General features: G+C 42.0%; 3 protein-coding genes across 7 annotated transcripts in view; 1 reads left to right on the top strand and 2 right to left on the bottom strand.

Annotated features, from left to right (window-relative positions):
• The window catches only part of stk10 (serine/threonine kinase 10), a 44,150-nt gene extending 40,579 nt beyond the window's left edge, over window positions 1-3,571 (bottom strand). Inside the window, exon 1 of the mRNA XM_048238072.1 lies at window positions 3,129-3,571. Within this exon, the coding sequence (XP_048094029.1) occupies window positions 3,129-3,287 (159 nt within the window). The 5' untranslated portion in view covers window positions 3,288-3,571. The remainder of the gene's footprint in view (window positions 1-3,128) is intronic.
• A 2,002-nt stretch (window positions 3,572-5,573) lies between these two features.
• On the bottom strand, window positions 5,574-7,101 carry zmp:0000001268 (CYTL1 domain-containing protein). The gene is made up of 4 exons (XM_048267238.1): window positions 6,937-7,101; window positions 6,792-6,836; window positions 6,089-6,235; window positions 5,574-5,630 (listed from the first exon to the last, which is right to left on the bottom strand). Exons 1-4 carry the CDS (start codon window positions 7,099-7,101, stop codon window positions 5,574-5,576), a joined length of 414 nt encoding a protein of 137 aa, XP_048123195.1.
• A 3,774-nt stretch (window positions 7,102-10,875) lies between these two features.
• Window positions 10,876-15,347, top strand: part of stk32a (serine/threonine kinase 32A) — a 51,921-nt gene continuing 47,449 nt past the window's right edge. For 3 of the 5 annotated variants that reach the window (XR_007192975.1, XM_048238114.1, XM_048238117.1), the window contains exons 1-2: window positions 11,069-11,385; window positions 12,187-12,342. Coding sequence is in view for 4 of the 5 variants with exons in the window: in XM_048238114.1 (XP_048094071.1) it covers window positions 12,291-12,342 (52 nt within the window). In the remaining variant the exon portion in view is untranslated. Of the gene's footprint in view, window positions 10,941-11,068; window positions 11,386-11,980; window positions 12,343-15,347 lie in introns of those variants that run through there. The other 2 variants (XM_048238116.1, XM_048238115.1) reach the window with 2 other exon arrangements.

The following is a 15,347-nucleotide window of genomic DNA, read 5'->3' on the forward strand; positions in this document are numbered from 1 at the left end:
TGAAAGCATTCCAAAGGCAGGGTACAGACATTGGTGAGCTCTGACTGGACTAAATGCGAATTCCTCAGATCAATGGGACTGTTTAACGAGATCAAAGCCTTCTAATCAAACAGCACGATGTTTAGGCTGTGTGTAGACAGGTCTGGACTGATGGCTCATGATTAATGGCTTTTGTGTGTTACACGTTTCTTTTTACACTACATGAATTTCAGCTCATAGCTGGTTAATTGTTAATCTGTTAACGATTGATCTGAAAAAAAAAAAAAAAAAAAAAACAACTAGCTGTTTCTCCAAATAGTACTGTACCATAAAGAAAGTGGTTAACTGGTCAAACAGGAAAGAAAGAAAGCAGGACACCACTAAAAGACAAACCACCACGCAGACTACAGCAGAGGGGCACTGAAAGACAGTCGGGCCATGAGCAGCCCCATCTCCACGCCCTCTCTGTCTGACCGTTATCATGGGAGGCGCAGCGTTCCTGAGCGCTAGTGATTAGGGGACAGGGCTTCGCCATCACGTCCATGTGATTTCCCCAGGCAGGGTTCCCCCTCGTAAACACCACACCGCTGCCACTGCAACACACCTTAGCCTTTGTGCGTGCGTGCGTGTGTGTGTGTGTGTGTGTGTGTGTGTGTGTGTGTGTGTGTGTGTGTGTGTGTGTGCGTGCGCGCCTGTGTGTGTGTGTGTTCGCATGTGTGTGTGTGTGTGTGTGTGTGTGTGTGTGTGTGTGTGTGTGTGTGTGTGTGTGTGTGTGTGTGTGTGTTCGTGTGTGTGTGTGTGTGTGTGTGTGTGTGTGTTCGCATGTGTGTGTGTGTGTGTGTGTGTGTGTGTCGCATGTGTGTGTGTGTGTGTGTGTGTGTGTGCGTGTGTGTGTGTGTGTGTGTGTGTGTGTACAAGGAGAGCATGGGTGGTGTATGGAATTTCTATAGTCAATGTAAAGATTACAAAAATGATTTAGTAGAAATACTTTGCTTGTATAGTGGAGGAACATGTTCAAAGCACACTGGCTGTCAGCCTCCCTTGTATCTTTCTTAGATACGGAGGCATGTCGCTGAACTTTGACTAACTTATCACAAACGCAGACAAAACCAGGACAGGTTTGGCGACACATATCTGTCACATACTTCAGATACACCATGGTAGATCACATCCTTCCACTGTTGAGAGAAAAATGGATAAGCAAAACAAAGCAGTTTTCAGCCTTCAGTAAACAGAGGAAAAGTCCAAGAACTTCAAAGCAGATCCAATCTAAGAACCAGGACATGTTTTTGTCTCTCTAACGCTGAATGATAATGCCTACAGGAGTAACAAAACCGAGTAAAAGGGAGAGTAGAGGGAGTGTTCAAAAGTGAAACAAAAAGGAACTCTGCTTTTAGTTCCATTCCACGTATGCAGATGATTCAGTTAACACACTAAGTTGTACTTTTCGCAAAAGTCTCTGACACTGCAACTGGTCAGTACTTGTCACATACCATTCTCCAATAAAGTAAAATAAAGATGAATTTACTGCTTTATGGCTCTGGGCTCAACTCAATTCTCTTGTGCAAGGCGCAAGTCGATTGGTATATGATGGCAGAGATGGATGATGCAGTGCACCAGTGAAGCCAACATAGGTTACAATACAATGCCAAAGGAAAGTCACCCCAAATAGGAAATCTTGGCAGACTGGGAGACATAGGTAGTAGCACTTACAGTGCACTCTTCACCTTCTTCACCACACTTGAGTAGGTGGACTAGAACTAGTTTAGCTGTGTTTACGCCCCTCCCAGATCTTAACTGTTGTACCGCAATTGTGTACGTTTCTTGGAATAAAAGGATCTGCTAACTGAATACATGAATACAACAGCAAATATGGGTGGCTAGCTCTAGTGCCTGAGCTCATAAAAAGGCTTAAGGCACTATATACTCCTCAAGACTTGGGCTTTGTTGTGAAATGTTAGAAAGGTTACATCCCAATTCCATTCAGCATGTGTGGGCCGGGTGCAACAATGAAGAGGGGTTTCCAAGCATCCGAATTCCAAATGGCAATGGCTGATAACTTTTCCTGCTTTGCCTTAATAGGGAAATGGGGAGGAAGCCAGATCTGATGAGAATAAAATCACACTGGCAAAGATGGCTTCCCCTGGGGAGTCAAACAGCTATTTCCAGCAGCAAGAAGACTAATATTCAAATCAAAAGAAACCATTACATTCCCCTACTGCAGACATGTGTGCTCTTCTGTGTCAGGCAGCCACAAAGTATAACTGTGGCTGCAAACACCAACAGGACCACTTCACTACATAACACCAAAGATGACCGATGGAAAGTCTCTTTCTATCAAGTGACTGTTCTCCACCCATTGAAACCGAGGCGCATTCTTGCTTCCTCCTACTCCTTCGCTGAAGCGCAGCGCCGGGAGGGGTGAGGCATCCCTCAGTCAGGAACACACAAGTCCCTAGGGGTCCCACTCGGCCACCGAGCCCCTGGCCAAAAGACTGCTTCAGACAGAACAACATTCCTCTTCAAGAGAAAATAAATTAAGCAATCAAGCTTCAGGGGAGAAGGTTGTTGTGTTTTCTCTTTTCTTTTAAGTTCTGACACAGGAGACAAAATGAGTCTAATTTGAAGTGACAAAGCAAGCAATTGGGGCCATTTTTACCCTTAAGGTTAAGGGTTGAATATTCAACAGGTGTTTAGGGGCCATATAGCCAGCATAATAAGAGATTGATTTATTCCTGTCCATTCCACCAGAGACATTTCCACTGATATTTATATTGTGCATTAGGCTACCAAGTATTTAATGGCACAATCACTCATTTCCACAAAACACATAGTCTACAGTCCATCACTTGACAGATGGGAGGATTTATAGTTTTGTGTGTGAGGACCTCATGTGTTTTTTTACTAAAAATGTATATACAGGTATCATAACTTCCCCTGACACCACTGCGTAATGTCAAAAGCGTTTCGTACACATAATATGCTGCTTGTCTTAGGACATGTAGTCACAATGAAACACACTCCTAAGAACAATGGTTAGGCTATCAGTACATATTGTGGAAACACAACATTATCAAATCCGAATGGTTCACCGATATGGTTATGCTAGATGTCAGATGTCCTAATCAGAAAAGCAACGATAAACTCACCTTGTAAACTTTGCCAAACGCCCCGTCTCCCAATTCTCCAATAATTTCCCATATGTCGTTTGGGTTAACATCCCGTCGTACATGCTCATATTGCTTTACTTTCTTTTTAACGTCGAGGGAAGACAGGCGTAGAATTTTACTAAATTTTGCGAAAGCCATTCTAAGATGAAGTTCACAAGTTCGAGTTAAAACTCTTTCTAAATGTCCAGTTTAAAGCGGTCTCTGACCGTACCATCCAGAAGATATCAATATCAAGAAAGAAAATAGATATCAAAGTAGGCTATTTAAGCAGAGACGTCCAAGTTATTCAGCTAATTTCCACCGCTTAAAAATCCGATTTAAAAACATGAAAAACAATCCATATTCGCACACATGACTTGTTCACCTCCGCATGTTGCCCACCTGCTGCAGGCGAACATCGAAGCGATTGATAACCTGTAAACTTGTCAGTACTGTGCAAGCCCCACCCTACAACTTGGCGCTACTCAAGGCAGTATGGGAAATGTAGTACCTATAGCCTAGACTATGAGATCCAAATACAAGTCGCTCGCTCGGATCCTGTTAGGAGATGGTGTAAGATGTGTTTAACCTAACAAGTGTGTGCGTTCGCGCGCGCGCGTGTGTGTGTGTGTGTGTGTTCGTGTGTGTGTGTGTGTCCATTAAACAATTAGTCTCAACCAGTCTCAAAGCCTGTTGCTAACGGAATAAACATTTACAATCGTTCATTTAGCTAAAGGAAAACTATTGCCTTCATGTTCTGTTGCCTTCAGATTCTCTATTAATTCAAATTCCAATTCAGTCGAACTGGTACAAAATAAATTGTACTATACATCAATGGACTAAACTCCTTTTACTGTGACATTGGTCTTAAATATACCTATACAGTCCATTGTCCCTCCATATTTGCTTAACACCTCCACCTGGTGGTCATCGGTTGGGAGTACAGGAATAGCACATTTTTTTCCAGAATCTAGAGAAAAGAGAAGAGGGGAGGAAAGAAAAGAACAGAAGAGAGGAAAAGAGAAGAAAAAAGAAGAGAAGACCCCAGCATCAATTCAACATATAGCCTATTACACAATAATTCAGTTTTACAGCCTTTATTCGAGTTTTGCTGCCGCCCCTTGCCATGTCCAACACTATGGGGTAGCATGTTGGGAGATGCTGAGAAAACCATGACCAGATGGATGAGGCCATTCCCAGTACTGGCCAAGGTATCAGCGTAAACGCCTTTAGACTTTTTTGTATACGTTCCCAAAAACTCAGAAGTGTCCCACTCCATTTTTTCCAACTTGGCTGAATATTTGAATAAACAAGCCTGTTAAAACGGATGCTTTTGTCAATAAGGAGTGATACAGAACATAATTTGATATTAAAATGTGTTTCTTATAAAACAAACTGGCATCAGAAGCAGCCAACATATTTTGGTTTTGGAAGGAAATCGGCTGACATTTATCTACACGGAATGATCAAGGTTTGGCTCTAAAAATGAAGTACTGTAAGCCTGCTTCAGAATGATGAGGCTGTTGAACCAAATCACTGTAAGTCAACATTACTGTATTTACTGTAGGCATACCTGCTACAGCATGTTGAGGTAGCCTAGGCTATATTTAAAGAATACACTAGGACAATAACTTGTCTGATGTCTATACAAAATAAAATAATCTACATAAATATTGAGCAAAAACAGAACTGAACAAAACATATCATGACATTATTGATTTATGATGTAATCGTTTGCGAATATGAAGGTTTGATCACAGCAAGAAGTGTGATAATCAAGATGTGCTCTCTCTCTCTCTCTCTCTCTCTCTCTCTATATATATATATATATATATATATATATATATATATATATATATATATATAACTCTGTGTGTGTGTGTGTGTGTGTGTGTGTGTGTGCATGTGTGCATGTGTTAGATGATCGACAACAACACAACAACAACACAAATACTTGACCAGTCTTTATTTACAGTGAAAGCTAGAATGCATGCATTTAAAGAATACAAATGAATGCTGTGCATATATTCCAGTGATGAATATAGTTGAATTATTTATTTAAGTTATCTGTAAATCAAGCTCTTGCTAAGAAAATAGATATAAAGCCTTATTCTAAGCACAGGGACCTACTACATAGGCCTGATACTGAATTACAGTGATATGTTGAACTCCCATACAATCCTTTATTCCACCTTGTTTAACATTGCCACCTAGTGGTAGCTAATTGATCTCATAGTTGTCTCGACCAAACATACCATATGAACATTTTTACATTTCAGTGGTAAATTTCAAGTTGCTGAACATATTGCTCACAATTACATGAATAATATTTGAATTTTAATTGTAGAATTGTTTCTATTATTTCTCTGAAATGAATGTGATAGAAAGCCTTTGCTGAAAACAGGATAACAAGAGAAATGTTTGGATCTCAAAAGAGTCACCATTTTAGGAAGTTCTTCTCCTCTCCAATGCTCCACAGTTATCAATTGTGAACACCAGGTCCTAAAAAGAGAGGACAATAAAACACAATAAACCTCTAAGCTGTAAAAAAAGAAGATGAATATGTAAAAGCCCAAAGACATTACAACTGCTGAGATTAAATATGGCTGTGTATCAATAGTAGTATTCCAATTCATTTCACGAATTATTTATGAATTAATTTATATTATTTCAGCCAATAAAACTTTTTTGTTTTGTTTTGTAATAAAACATCTCTATTATCTCTGCTCAAGGAAATAAAAATATCTCTGAATATAAATACTTTATTCATAAATACCTTTGTGTATCAGGGCTCTATTTTTTTGCAATCACAATAGTTTTCCTTAAATTAAATCCATACACGGATCCAGGTAAACACACTCTTTAAAAAACTTTTTAATAGATGTGTTAGTCGAGATAGATGTGTTTGTGTGTGTGTGTGTGTGTGTGTGTGTGTGTGTGTGTGTGTGTGTTCTCCTCACCCCATGACACCTCTGGGAGATGATCATGTGAAGCTGGCGTAACTTCATGCGCAGCTCCTGGACTTTGCGTGTGTACGCACAGCGTCTCTGCCGCATGCGCTCGATCATGGTCATGAAGCTAAGCATCGTCTCCATGATGCAAGCATTCTATGAAAACACGACATATAACTCACAGTCAAATAACTCAAGCACAAACACAAGAGGGGTAAGGAGAAGAACATCAAGGCGCCAGACTATGGGAAGGTTGACCATAGCTGCACATTAGGTCCTATTTCAACATGCAAAGTCATGTAATAAAGCAAAAATGAACCAAAGCAGCTCTAATAACTTTTCAAAATGATTTTTCTAATCTAATGCCATGAGCAAGGTCCAAAGCGCAGGTATGAGTAAAACAAAGCCACATGACTCATGTGTAAGACACTTTGTCTGTTGCCTGACTATGGCCATTGTCCTTCAAAGAAATTGGGGTCCATAATCTCCATGATAAAACATTCTAGCAGAACACCTGTTCACTTTACATGTGTAAAGTATAGGAATGATTACGGTACTACTGAATGAGAGGTGGTGGTGGAGAGTGTGGTGATTATTCACTTACTGACGTCAAGCATTATGATTGATGATAATGACACTGGACTCAAGCATATTTGCCATATTAGCACATAATGCTGTTAAAAACAGAGAGATATCGGAAGGGTATACTTACATGCACATCAATGTACAGGTACGGCATGTGGTCAGCACAATGACTCTACAAAACACACGAGAGAAACATTAGAGGAGATAAAGACCCAGCAACCACTTCTCAGATATCTTCTGTTTAATTTTAGTTCTATTCAGAGGAGCCTTACAGTTTCAGGGTCAGTCTTTAAGTCTGCCACACGCGCACTGACATCCCTCCCCATGTCCAGCACTTTGGAGTAGCATGTTGGTGGACTGGTCCAGTACGGTGGAGGGCTGCCTTGGACAAACGAGACGATGATCAAAAAGATGAGGCAGTTCCCAGTGCTGGCCATGGTGACTTTTCTAGATGGTTCCACAACATAAACGTCTTCACACATTTATATATAGTGTTCTCCCCAAAGACTCAGACACACCCACAACTTGGCGGGAATCAACTTGGTGGTGGATTTCTCAACCCCAAAAACAGATGCTTGTGTTAATTCATTTGAGATGCAATATTTCATTTGATAATGACAACAATATGTTCTTTATCAGCTAAGCTGGCTTCAGTTGCAGCCAACATATTTTGGTTTTGGAGTGAAACCTGCACATGGTGGACTGCTACATGAAATAAATCAGCAGGGGCATCAAAACCAAAATCAACAACAATTATAACAATTACAGTAGAGTGAACCTTTAAATATGTCTGTATCCATATGGCATGTGTAAGATCACCACAAACATTTTTGGAGAGGGTCATCCTTGAGGACTTCACACAGTCCAGCCTAATGGAGATCTCATTGAGATGTGACTCTTAGTGAAACCCTTTCAGTAGAAATTTACTACATACAGAACAGTGTCATAGCCAAAATGCCATGACAATGCAATATGACATGCTATTGTAAAACTATACCTATAGGGCTGGTTCCCCATACAGAGAACTTCAATGGAGATTTTCATTCAAAACACCTTTTAGTCTCTGACTATGCTTAATCAATGTATGGCAAATTGGTACAAAATATAACTGTAACCAAAAAACTGTAATTACAGCATATAATACCGCAGTAATGACGTTGTAAAACACTACATCTCATGACAATATCAAGACTTTGCTGGCGAGTTTAATCAGTGTAAATAAAATGTATTATGGAGGGTGAATGGCTCTCTGGCGTCATAGTTGTTGCTTCATCTCCTCAAGTTAATTTGTTCCGCAAAACCCCAACTCTAACCCTAAGGGCCTTGAAGTAAACATCTGAGCTATGCTTTAGAACACCAACACAAGGTGTTCCCAAATACCATTAAAGCAAGAGAGTGTCAAAGCATCACATTTCTTCAACAAGTCACCACATGAGTCAAACAGTTCCAGCCTCTTTTAAATACAAATTATTGACATCATCCAACCTAGTTTCATAATGACTTTCTTATCCAAATGAAAAGGATTGTTTTCAGCAAGATTGAATGACACTCTGAATAGAGTCGTTTCAAGTCAGAAATGACTATACTGTAGGTGATCAACCCAGGGTCCAGTGCCTCTGTTATAACAACCAAAAACGGCTTTTATGTAAAACTTTGGCAGAGCCTTACCAGATACATCCTGTGAAAACCTGAACACAAGGTTTCACCATCAGTGAATCACACCGGATATCAAATTTTTCATATTGTATTTTCCCCCCCGTCTCTCTGGGTGTCCGTGAGACATGAGTCACCCGAAGGCCTCCTGAAGCCTCGCAATCAGCCAAAAGAGAGAGAGAGAGAGAGAGAAGGCCCAGCTGAGAACCGGCCATACACGGCTTCCGCCCGCCCCACTCCAATCACTTTCAATTACACTGAGCCGTCCCTCTCCCCGAGACACCGGGACTGAGATTGCACGCGGACCACGTAAGTTGGTCCCCCGCCCTGTGAAGAGCAGAGCCACTGACATGCCTCCCCCCTGGTCCCCTGGCTGGCTCTTGGGCCCCACATATATCATCCATACCTGATGCTGACGCGTCCCCCTCCTCAGATCTCCTATCTCAACCTGTCCGCTCCTCTTGGATCGTGGGAGGCAGCACGTTCATCCTGTTTGACAGGGAAGGAGGAGTGCCTGAATCCATTTTCATCAGTTCCCTACGGTTTGCCACTTAGCTGCCGGCCGGTGAGAGTTAGCCAGCAGCTTTGCAATCACTCTCCTCCATATTTAGACTGATGGGCCACCAAATGGTGTCTGACCGTAGCCCACCCCTCAGGTGGTCTTCATATGGAGGAAGGACAATGCACTCTATATGAGTGGGACTTTCCACCTAGGAATTGGACATGACTAAATCATTAGTCTTCCTGGTTTGTGCATCCTGGTGAAGTCCCATCATCATAGGGGTATCTTACTCCAAGGCTAACAAGAGCTAAACTTTCCCAGCCTGCTTCAGATTAAACTACATGCTACACATGAATTATTTAAGCTCTTAAGTAGTATAGTTGTGCTGGTAATAGACTGTAGACATAGATAGATTTTGCTGAGCTTTTAGAAGTACTAGGAGTCAAGTGATGTCTTACCTCAGGACGCTGGACATTCCCACAACAAATCTAGTCCAGCTACACAGCAGTGCTCAATGCCAAACCCTATAAAATATCTTTTAAACTAGATTTAAATCTGGCAGACCTCCACCTGATGCACATTACGAGGTCTCACATCTTCCTTTTGATGTTGCCCTCTACAAGCAGGAGAGGTTCTCAGGGCCATGTTGACCATGGGCACCTTCATACAGCTAATAGATTATTTATAAAAGACCCATGAGAGCTGAATCCACAGAAGTGACTTGTGTGTGAGTGGAAGTGCACATATGGAGTGGGTTTAAAGGGTTTACAGAAGCCATACTGAATCTCATGGGACTCTGCTGAAAGCTCGGCGTCCACCAATCAAGTCTGACATGAAGTTTACACTGGGCTCAAGCAACTTAAACAATATGGTGTACTAAGAGAATATACAATCAGCATAAGGTAGAGATGAAATACAAGATCAAATTAACTAAATCACAGTGCTGAGATGTGTTTTGTGGATTTAAAGTGTTTGATTAACTTGTTCTTTGAGACCAACGTCAGCTCAGCTGTGGCTTGTTTAATGATAAACATTACCCACAAGGTGGCAATACACTCACCAACCAGTTACTGTTCACCAGTGCTCTCTCTCTCTCTCTCTGTCTGTGTGTGAGAGAGGGAGACACACACACACACACTTTAGATAGATAGATAGATAGATAGATAGATAGATAGATAGGCCTACTTTATTGATCCTCATGGGGAAATTCAAGATTTGAATATTTGATTCAGTATTTGAATAATACTGTCTAACCTTGAGAGAATAATGCTTAGAGCCCCAGTAGTGAAATAATTGCATATTAAAAAAGATAATCACTCTGTATTTTCACACTATAAAAAGCATAGGCTCATCATGAAAGAGGACAGTGACCGTGCAGCAAAGTGTCATTGTTGTTAATACTGTGATAAATGCGCTGGGTGTGGGCTCTAATGATCCAATCTCAAAGAGTAGCCTAGCCCTTGTTGTGCCAGGTTTGTGATCTCATTGTGTTTAAATGACAGCCACAACTCCAAGATGGATGACACAAACAACTATGATTTTGGCATGTCCCCCCTGTTCGGCAGAAGTAGCAGCGTAAGCAGATCTGGCTAATCTGATGACCTTGAGCCACTCAATTAAGACTCAGTCCTAATGGATGAAAGCACTTTATGATGCCATTAGTTATTGTCTCCCCTTTTGGCTGGTGTGAAAAACATGTCTTAGCAATAGATTAGTAGTTAATGAAAGGGTATATTAAACTAGCAAGTTAGTTTATCAGGCTATAGTTGTTAAAAGAAGTTGTGTTTATCCGTTACATTGATTAAACTATTTAAATGCTGTTGACGTCACATTAACTATATAGGTTAGACAACAGTCAATTCAATCAATAACAATTAATCCATAACTATATTTGCAAAACTTCAACCAGTGTCATTAAAAAGCAAAACACCTCAAACTGAAATGAGGTAAATCCATATTATAGGTTTATTGAATGGCCTACATCTAATAGATAGGCATATAGCCTATACTATGACGTTTTTCAACACATTAAATGTTAGACTGCATGCATTGAAAGCTTTTCTATTACTATTACAGATGGGAAATTGCTGGTCATTTCACCTAGTAAGCGCCTGAAATCAGGTAAATATGCCAGTGTGCCTTGATGTGCTGCTACGTTAAACAAATTAGACACCCCTGAATGGCTTTCCACTCCCTTGCATTGCCAAATTCTGAGTGACTTTCAGCACACGCAGCGTACACCAGTCAGGGGAGAGACGACTCCATCCATCTGAGGCTAGCGTATATCGTCAGCTCTTTCACCATCTGCCTATCTTGCGCATAATACGAACGTTTGGCGTAGTGTGTTTTTCGGGGTTGCAATCATTTTGTGCAAACAGTTCACGAAATTCGAGAACTTGCTTCTCACTCACGTTACAGTCGATACCAACCGTGCACCTCTCACCGGCAGCCAGTCCCCACTGCTCGCCTGTGCCAGGTGTCTAGAGGCTAACGTGCAAGGATGTTAGTTCGGCTCTGTGTGTGATCTACACATTGAACCTTCAACTCGAAAATACCTGCATAAACGGTAGGTAGTGGTTTGTTTGAGTGCCCGGTGGCTTTTTGGCACACAGTGTGAATTTTACCACAGAATCCACAGCAATATCATTGCCCTCCTGTCGACTCGGCATTGCGGTTTCGGTCATCACTTCTGGCTTGACGTGAAGTTCGGTAGAACATTTCAGTTAAAATAATTTGGGGGTAAAGGACTGTCACCTAGGACGCTTGTTTGGTCAGCTAGGATGCATGGGTATCGACTATTAGATGCGCAGTAAGTTTTTTGTAAGATTGAAGATGTAAGACGTCCTTACTTTCTTCGTTTACATGAGTATAAAATAAAGACATTTAATTCCTGAAATGAGGCGTAGCTACCTCATTTCAGCTATGGGCAGGTGACCATTACAGACCGACACAACTGAAAAACAGTTAGACTCGATGCAGGTGTAATCATCATAATGTAGCTATTGTCTGTCATGCTGCGCCTACCCAGAAGTCCTTGGTAAGAAATTCCTCCTAAAACCTGTCTAAACTTTCTGCTTTGGTTTCATCGATCTAAGCGGCGTTCCCTGGACTCCTTTGATGTATTGCATTAACAGTGGAATGACAAACGATAAATCAAACAGAAGAGAGAGCACGTTGTGGTGCTCTCCTCCAGTTTCATTCTCTTTTGGAAAGCACATGTCGGTGTAATCCATCACGGTCTCGCTGCAGTGTGCGCGCGTGTGTGTGAGCGAGTGTTTGCGCGTGTTATGATATCACAGCGGATGGAGGACTAAATTGATGATTGAGATTGAAGGCCGGGCGTCCCGGGTGCTCTTGACTCATACAGGTAGATTGGACGAGGAAAACCAGGGGAGTTTCCTGCTGGCTATGTCTCAGGCTCTGGAGCCAAGAACTCCATGGTGAACTGAGGGACCACAGGCACATCCAGTCATGGGGCTCGGACAGTCCAGTAAGGCGCCCACGGCGGAGGACACTGAGGAGGGTGAGTAACAGGCAGCAACATGGCAGTCACCATGAAAGGAGAAAAATAGGCGTCACATCACTCCAGAAATATGTCATATAGTGTTGCAGTGGTTTTCATTTAATCTTAAGAAGAGCGTCGCTCTGCGAGTAGCCGTGGCCTACTGGTTAGCACTTCGGACATGTAACCGGAGGGTTGCCGGTTCGAACCCCGACCAGTAGGCACGGCTGAAGTGCCTTGAGCAAGGCACCTAACCCCTCACTGCTCCCCGAACGCCGCTGTTGATGCAGGCAGCTCACTGCGCCGGGATTACTGTGTGCTTCACCTCACTGTGTGTACACTGTGTGCTGTGTGTGTTTCACTAATTCACGGATTGGGATAAATGCAGAGACCAAATTTCCCTCACGGGATCAAAAGAGTATATATACTTATACTTATATAGGGATCAAAAGAGTATATATACTTATATACTTATACTGTCGTGTCCATTTCTTTCATGGTTTCCCCTTTTTTCTTCTTTCATCGTGTACATTTTCATGACGGCTTAATATAGTGTTTTTAACACAGAGAGAACACTGGTTACACACTGCTTGAGATGATTACATTTAGGCTAGATGATGACAACCAATTTGCAATGTCCCTCCACAGTCTAATATTGTCATTGGCACATATGTTGCTCTTCTTGTTTTGTTTGTTTACCATAACACACAATGTGTGGTCTAGTAAATGGTTTTAAGCTGAAACATACCACTTAAACACTTGCCGTTTGACTGCTTAATACTTTGAATTCAGTTGTGCCTAGGCCTATTATGTTTTTCTATATTTTTAGATATTGTGTCATGAAAAATTATCTCCAGTAGTGATTGACATCACTACTGAAAACAATTGTGGCATGTTTTATTGTGTAACCCATTAAGTTTATTGCCTCTTTTGCATGGTGACTGTGAGTGATATATTGTTAGGTAGCCATTTATATACCACTTACTTACTGCATCATTAAAGCTGATAGTTTTACTGGGTAATCAGGACCGCTGGTTGTAACTAGACAGTGTCCTTTGAAAAGCAAACAAGGACTTGTTTGATTATCAAAGCAATTAAAATGCAAATAAAAATGCTTTGCATGTTAAGGCCGGAGGTAACTAGCCTGTTAAAGGGGAATCAAAAACGCTTTGGTCGATGATGGAATAATCTGTGTTTTGAAGTCAGCCCCCGTGGGTAAATGTCATGTCATTAGCATGACGTCTGCTCAGGTGCACAATCAGAGTCGGTTGTAATGAGCTTCCAGAATGATCCCCCATACGCAGATCCTTGCAACTGACATCATCCACAGCTTCACGAATGGGATGATAATATGCCACATCCTTCTGAGTTTCCTGTTAGACTTCAACAGGGAGCCTTGGCTTCCCACATTTCATGCTTTATTCACATTTGACCCGAGTCGGATGAGGGGGGATTCTATTTCTGTTGGCACAGCAACCACATGATTCTCTGCATGTGAGTCTTTGTGTGTGTGTGTGTGTGTGTGTGTGTGTGTGTGTGTGTGTGTGTTTGACGTCATAATGGCCCCTGGACTCGTTTCCATTGTTAACCAAGAGTGACAGACTCAATCTTCTGGACAGGTCACACTCCCTGTGCCATTTTGCTCTCGCTGAGCGCACAGAAGGTGTGTTGGCCTCCTGCTGTGCCAAGCTGAAAACGGAGAGCAGATTATGCGATACTTGAAAGCTTCATAGAAACCCTCCTCCTCAGCCCTCCCAGTAAACAATTGGGTGGCTGCAGGGGCCAATCATTTCTCAGGGACCTTCCAATACTCAAAGGCCACCTCCTCTACACACACTAGGAATACAATAGGTGATAAAAGCTGACAAAAGGTTACACAAGCAAGAGTACATTAAAAGTAGATCAAAATGGAGAGTTGAATGCTTTTAAAGGCCCACTAAAGAGTTTTTTTACCTTAAAATAACACATTCAAAATCATTTCAATGGCACATAATAGGGCGAACGGCACTTTTGCCGCACTCTGAGCAGGTCGTATCGCTTGTAAAACACCCATAGAAAGTTTGGGGTTCGGGTAGGAAATATCGAAATGGAAAAAGCTGCTATGTTACAGGAATTCAGAGATCCCTTTCTACAGACAGCTGTCGGTGTATCCCCTCTATATTGTATCAGAGTTCTGTTCATACTTTGTTGCAAAAGACACATATTTGGTTTGTTTATTATTGTGCTTCTCAACTGTAGGGGGACCCGAGAGCAAATGTTCTTTAGTGCTGCTTTAATCATTTTGATGAAACTGGACCTTAGGCAGTAGCAGTGCTATAGGGATTTTAACGTCCACTGTCTGCTTGCACTGGACCATGGTTCCCCTCTCCCACCCATGATGCTGAACCAGGCTCGCGTTGGCCACAGAGAGCCCTGTGGAGGGGAGTCTAGCTGGGCAGCACCCGCAGGAGATGCCAGGAGTCAGGGGCAGATGGAGGATTCCATGGGGAACAGAGCAAACTTCCTGCTTCCGGTCCTCGCTTTCCCTTCCTCTCATCCTCTATATCTCTCTTTCTTTGAGTCTTTCTCTCTCTCCTTCTCTCCCTCTTTCTTTCTTGTGCTAGCTGTCTCTCTCTCTCTCTTTAGATTCTTTTGATCTTTCTCTCACCATGATGCTTTCTTTCTTTCTCATTGTCTGTCTCTCCTTGTCTCCCGCTCTGTCACTGTGTCTCTCTCTACTTGACTGTCTGTCACACACTGCATCTCTCTCTCAACACTTCTACTCTTTCTTTCTCTCCCTAGTCTTTCTCTATCTCCCCATCACCTTTGAGCAGACCATGAGCGATGCAGGTTTGAAATAAATTTGTTTTGAAATGAGACGGATTCGGTTCAGCAGTGGGTCAGGCTAGATTGGAGTCGCTGTTCAGAGGGTGAAAAGGCATGGAAAAGCATGGAGCGTGAAGCCTCCAGACATCAGTAGAAAAAAATATGATTCCAGAAGGAATGTCCTTTTTCCCTTTTCTTCTCCTTTTTTGTACAGATTTGCT

Source organism: Alosa alosa, chromosome 2 (genome assembly GCF_017589495.1).
Source record: "Alosa alosa isolate M-15738 ecotype Scorff River chromosome 2, AALO_Geno_1.1, whole genome shotgun sequence".
In the NCBI taxonomy this organism is placed as follows: Eukaryota; Metazoa; Chordata; class Actinopteri; order Clupeiformes; family Clupeidae; genus Alosa; species Alosa alosa.

Coding starts and splice junctions, on each gene's coding strand:
- zmp:0000001268 (XM_048267238.1), bottom strand. CDS start 7,101: ATGGCCAGCACTGGGAACTGCCTCATCTTTTTGATCATCGTCTCGTTT. Junction 6,236..6,791: donor ACCTGTACATTGATGTGCAT/GTAAGTATACCC, acceptor GTGTTTTCATAG/AATGCTTGCATCATGGAGAC. Junction 5,631..6,088: donor TCTCCCAGAGGTGTCATGGG/GTGAGGAGAACA, acceptor CTCTCTTTTTAG/GACCTGGTGTTCACAATTGA.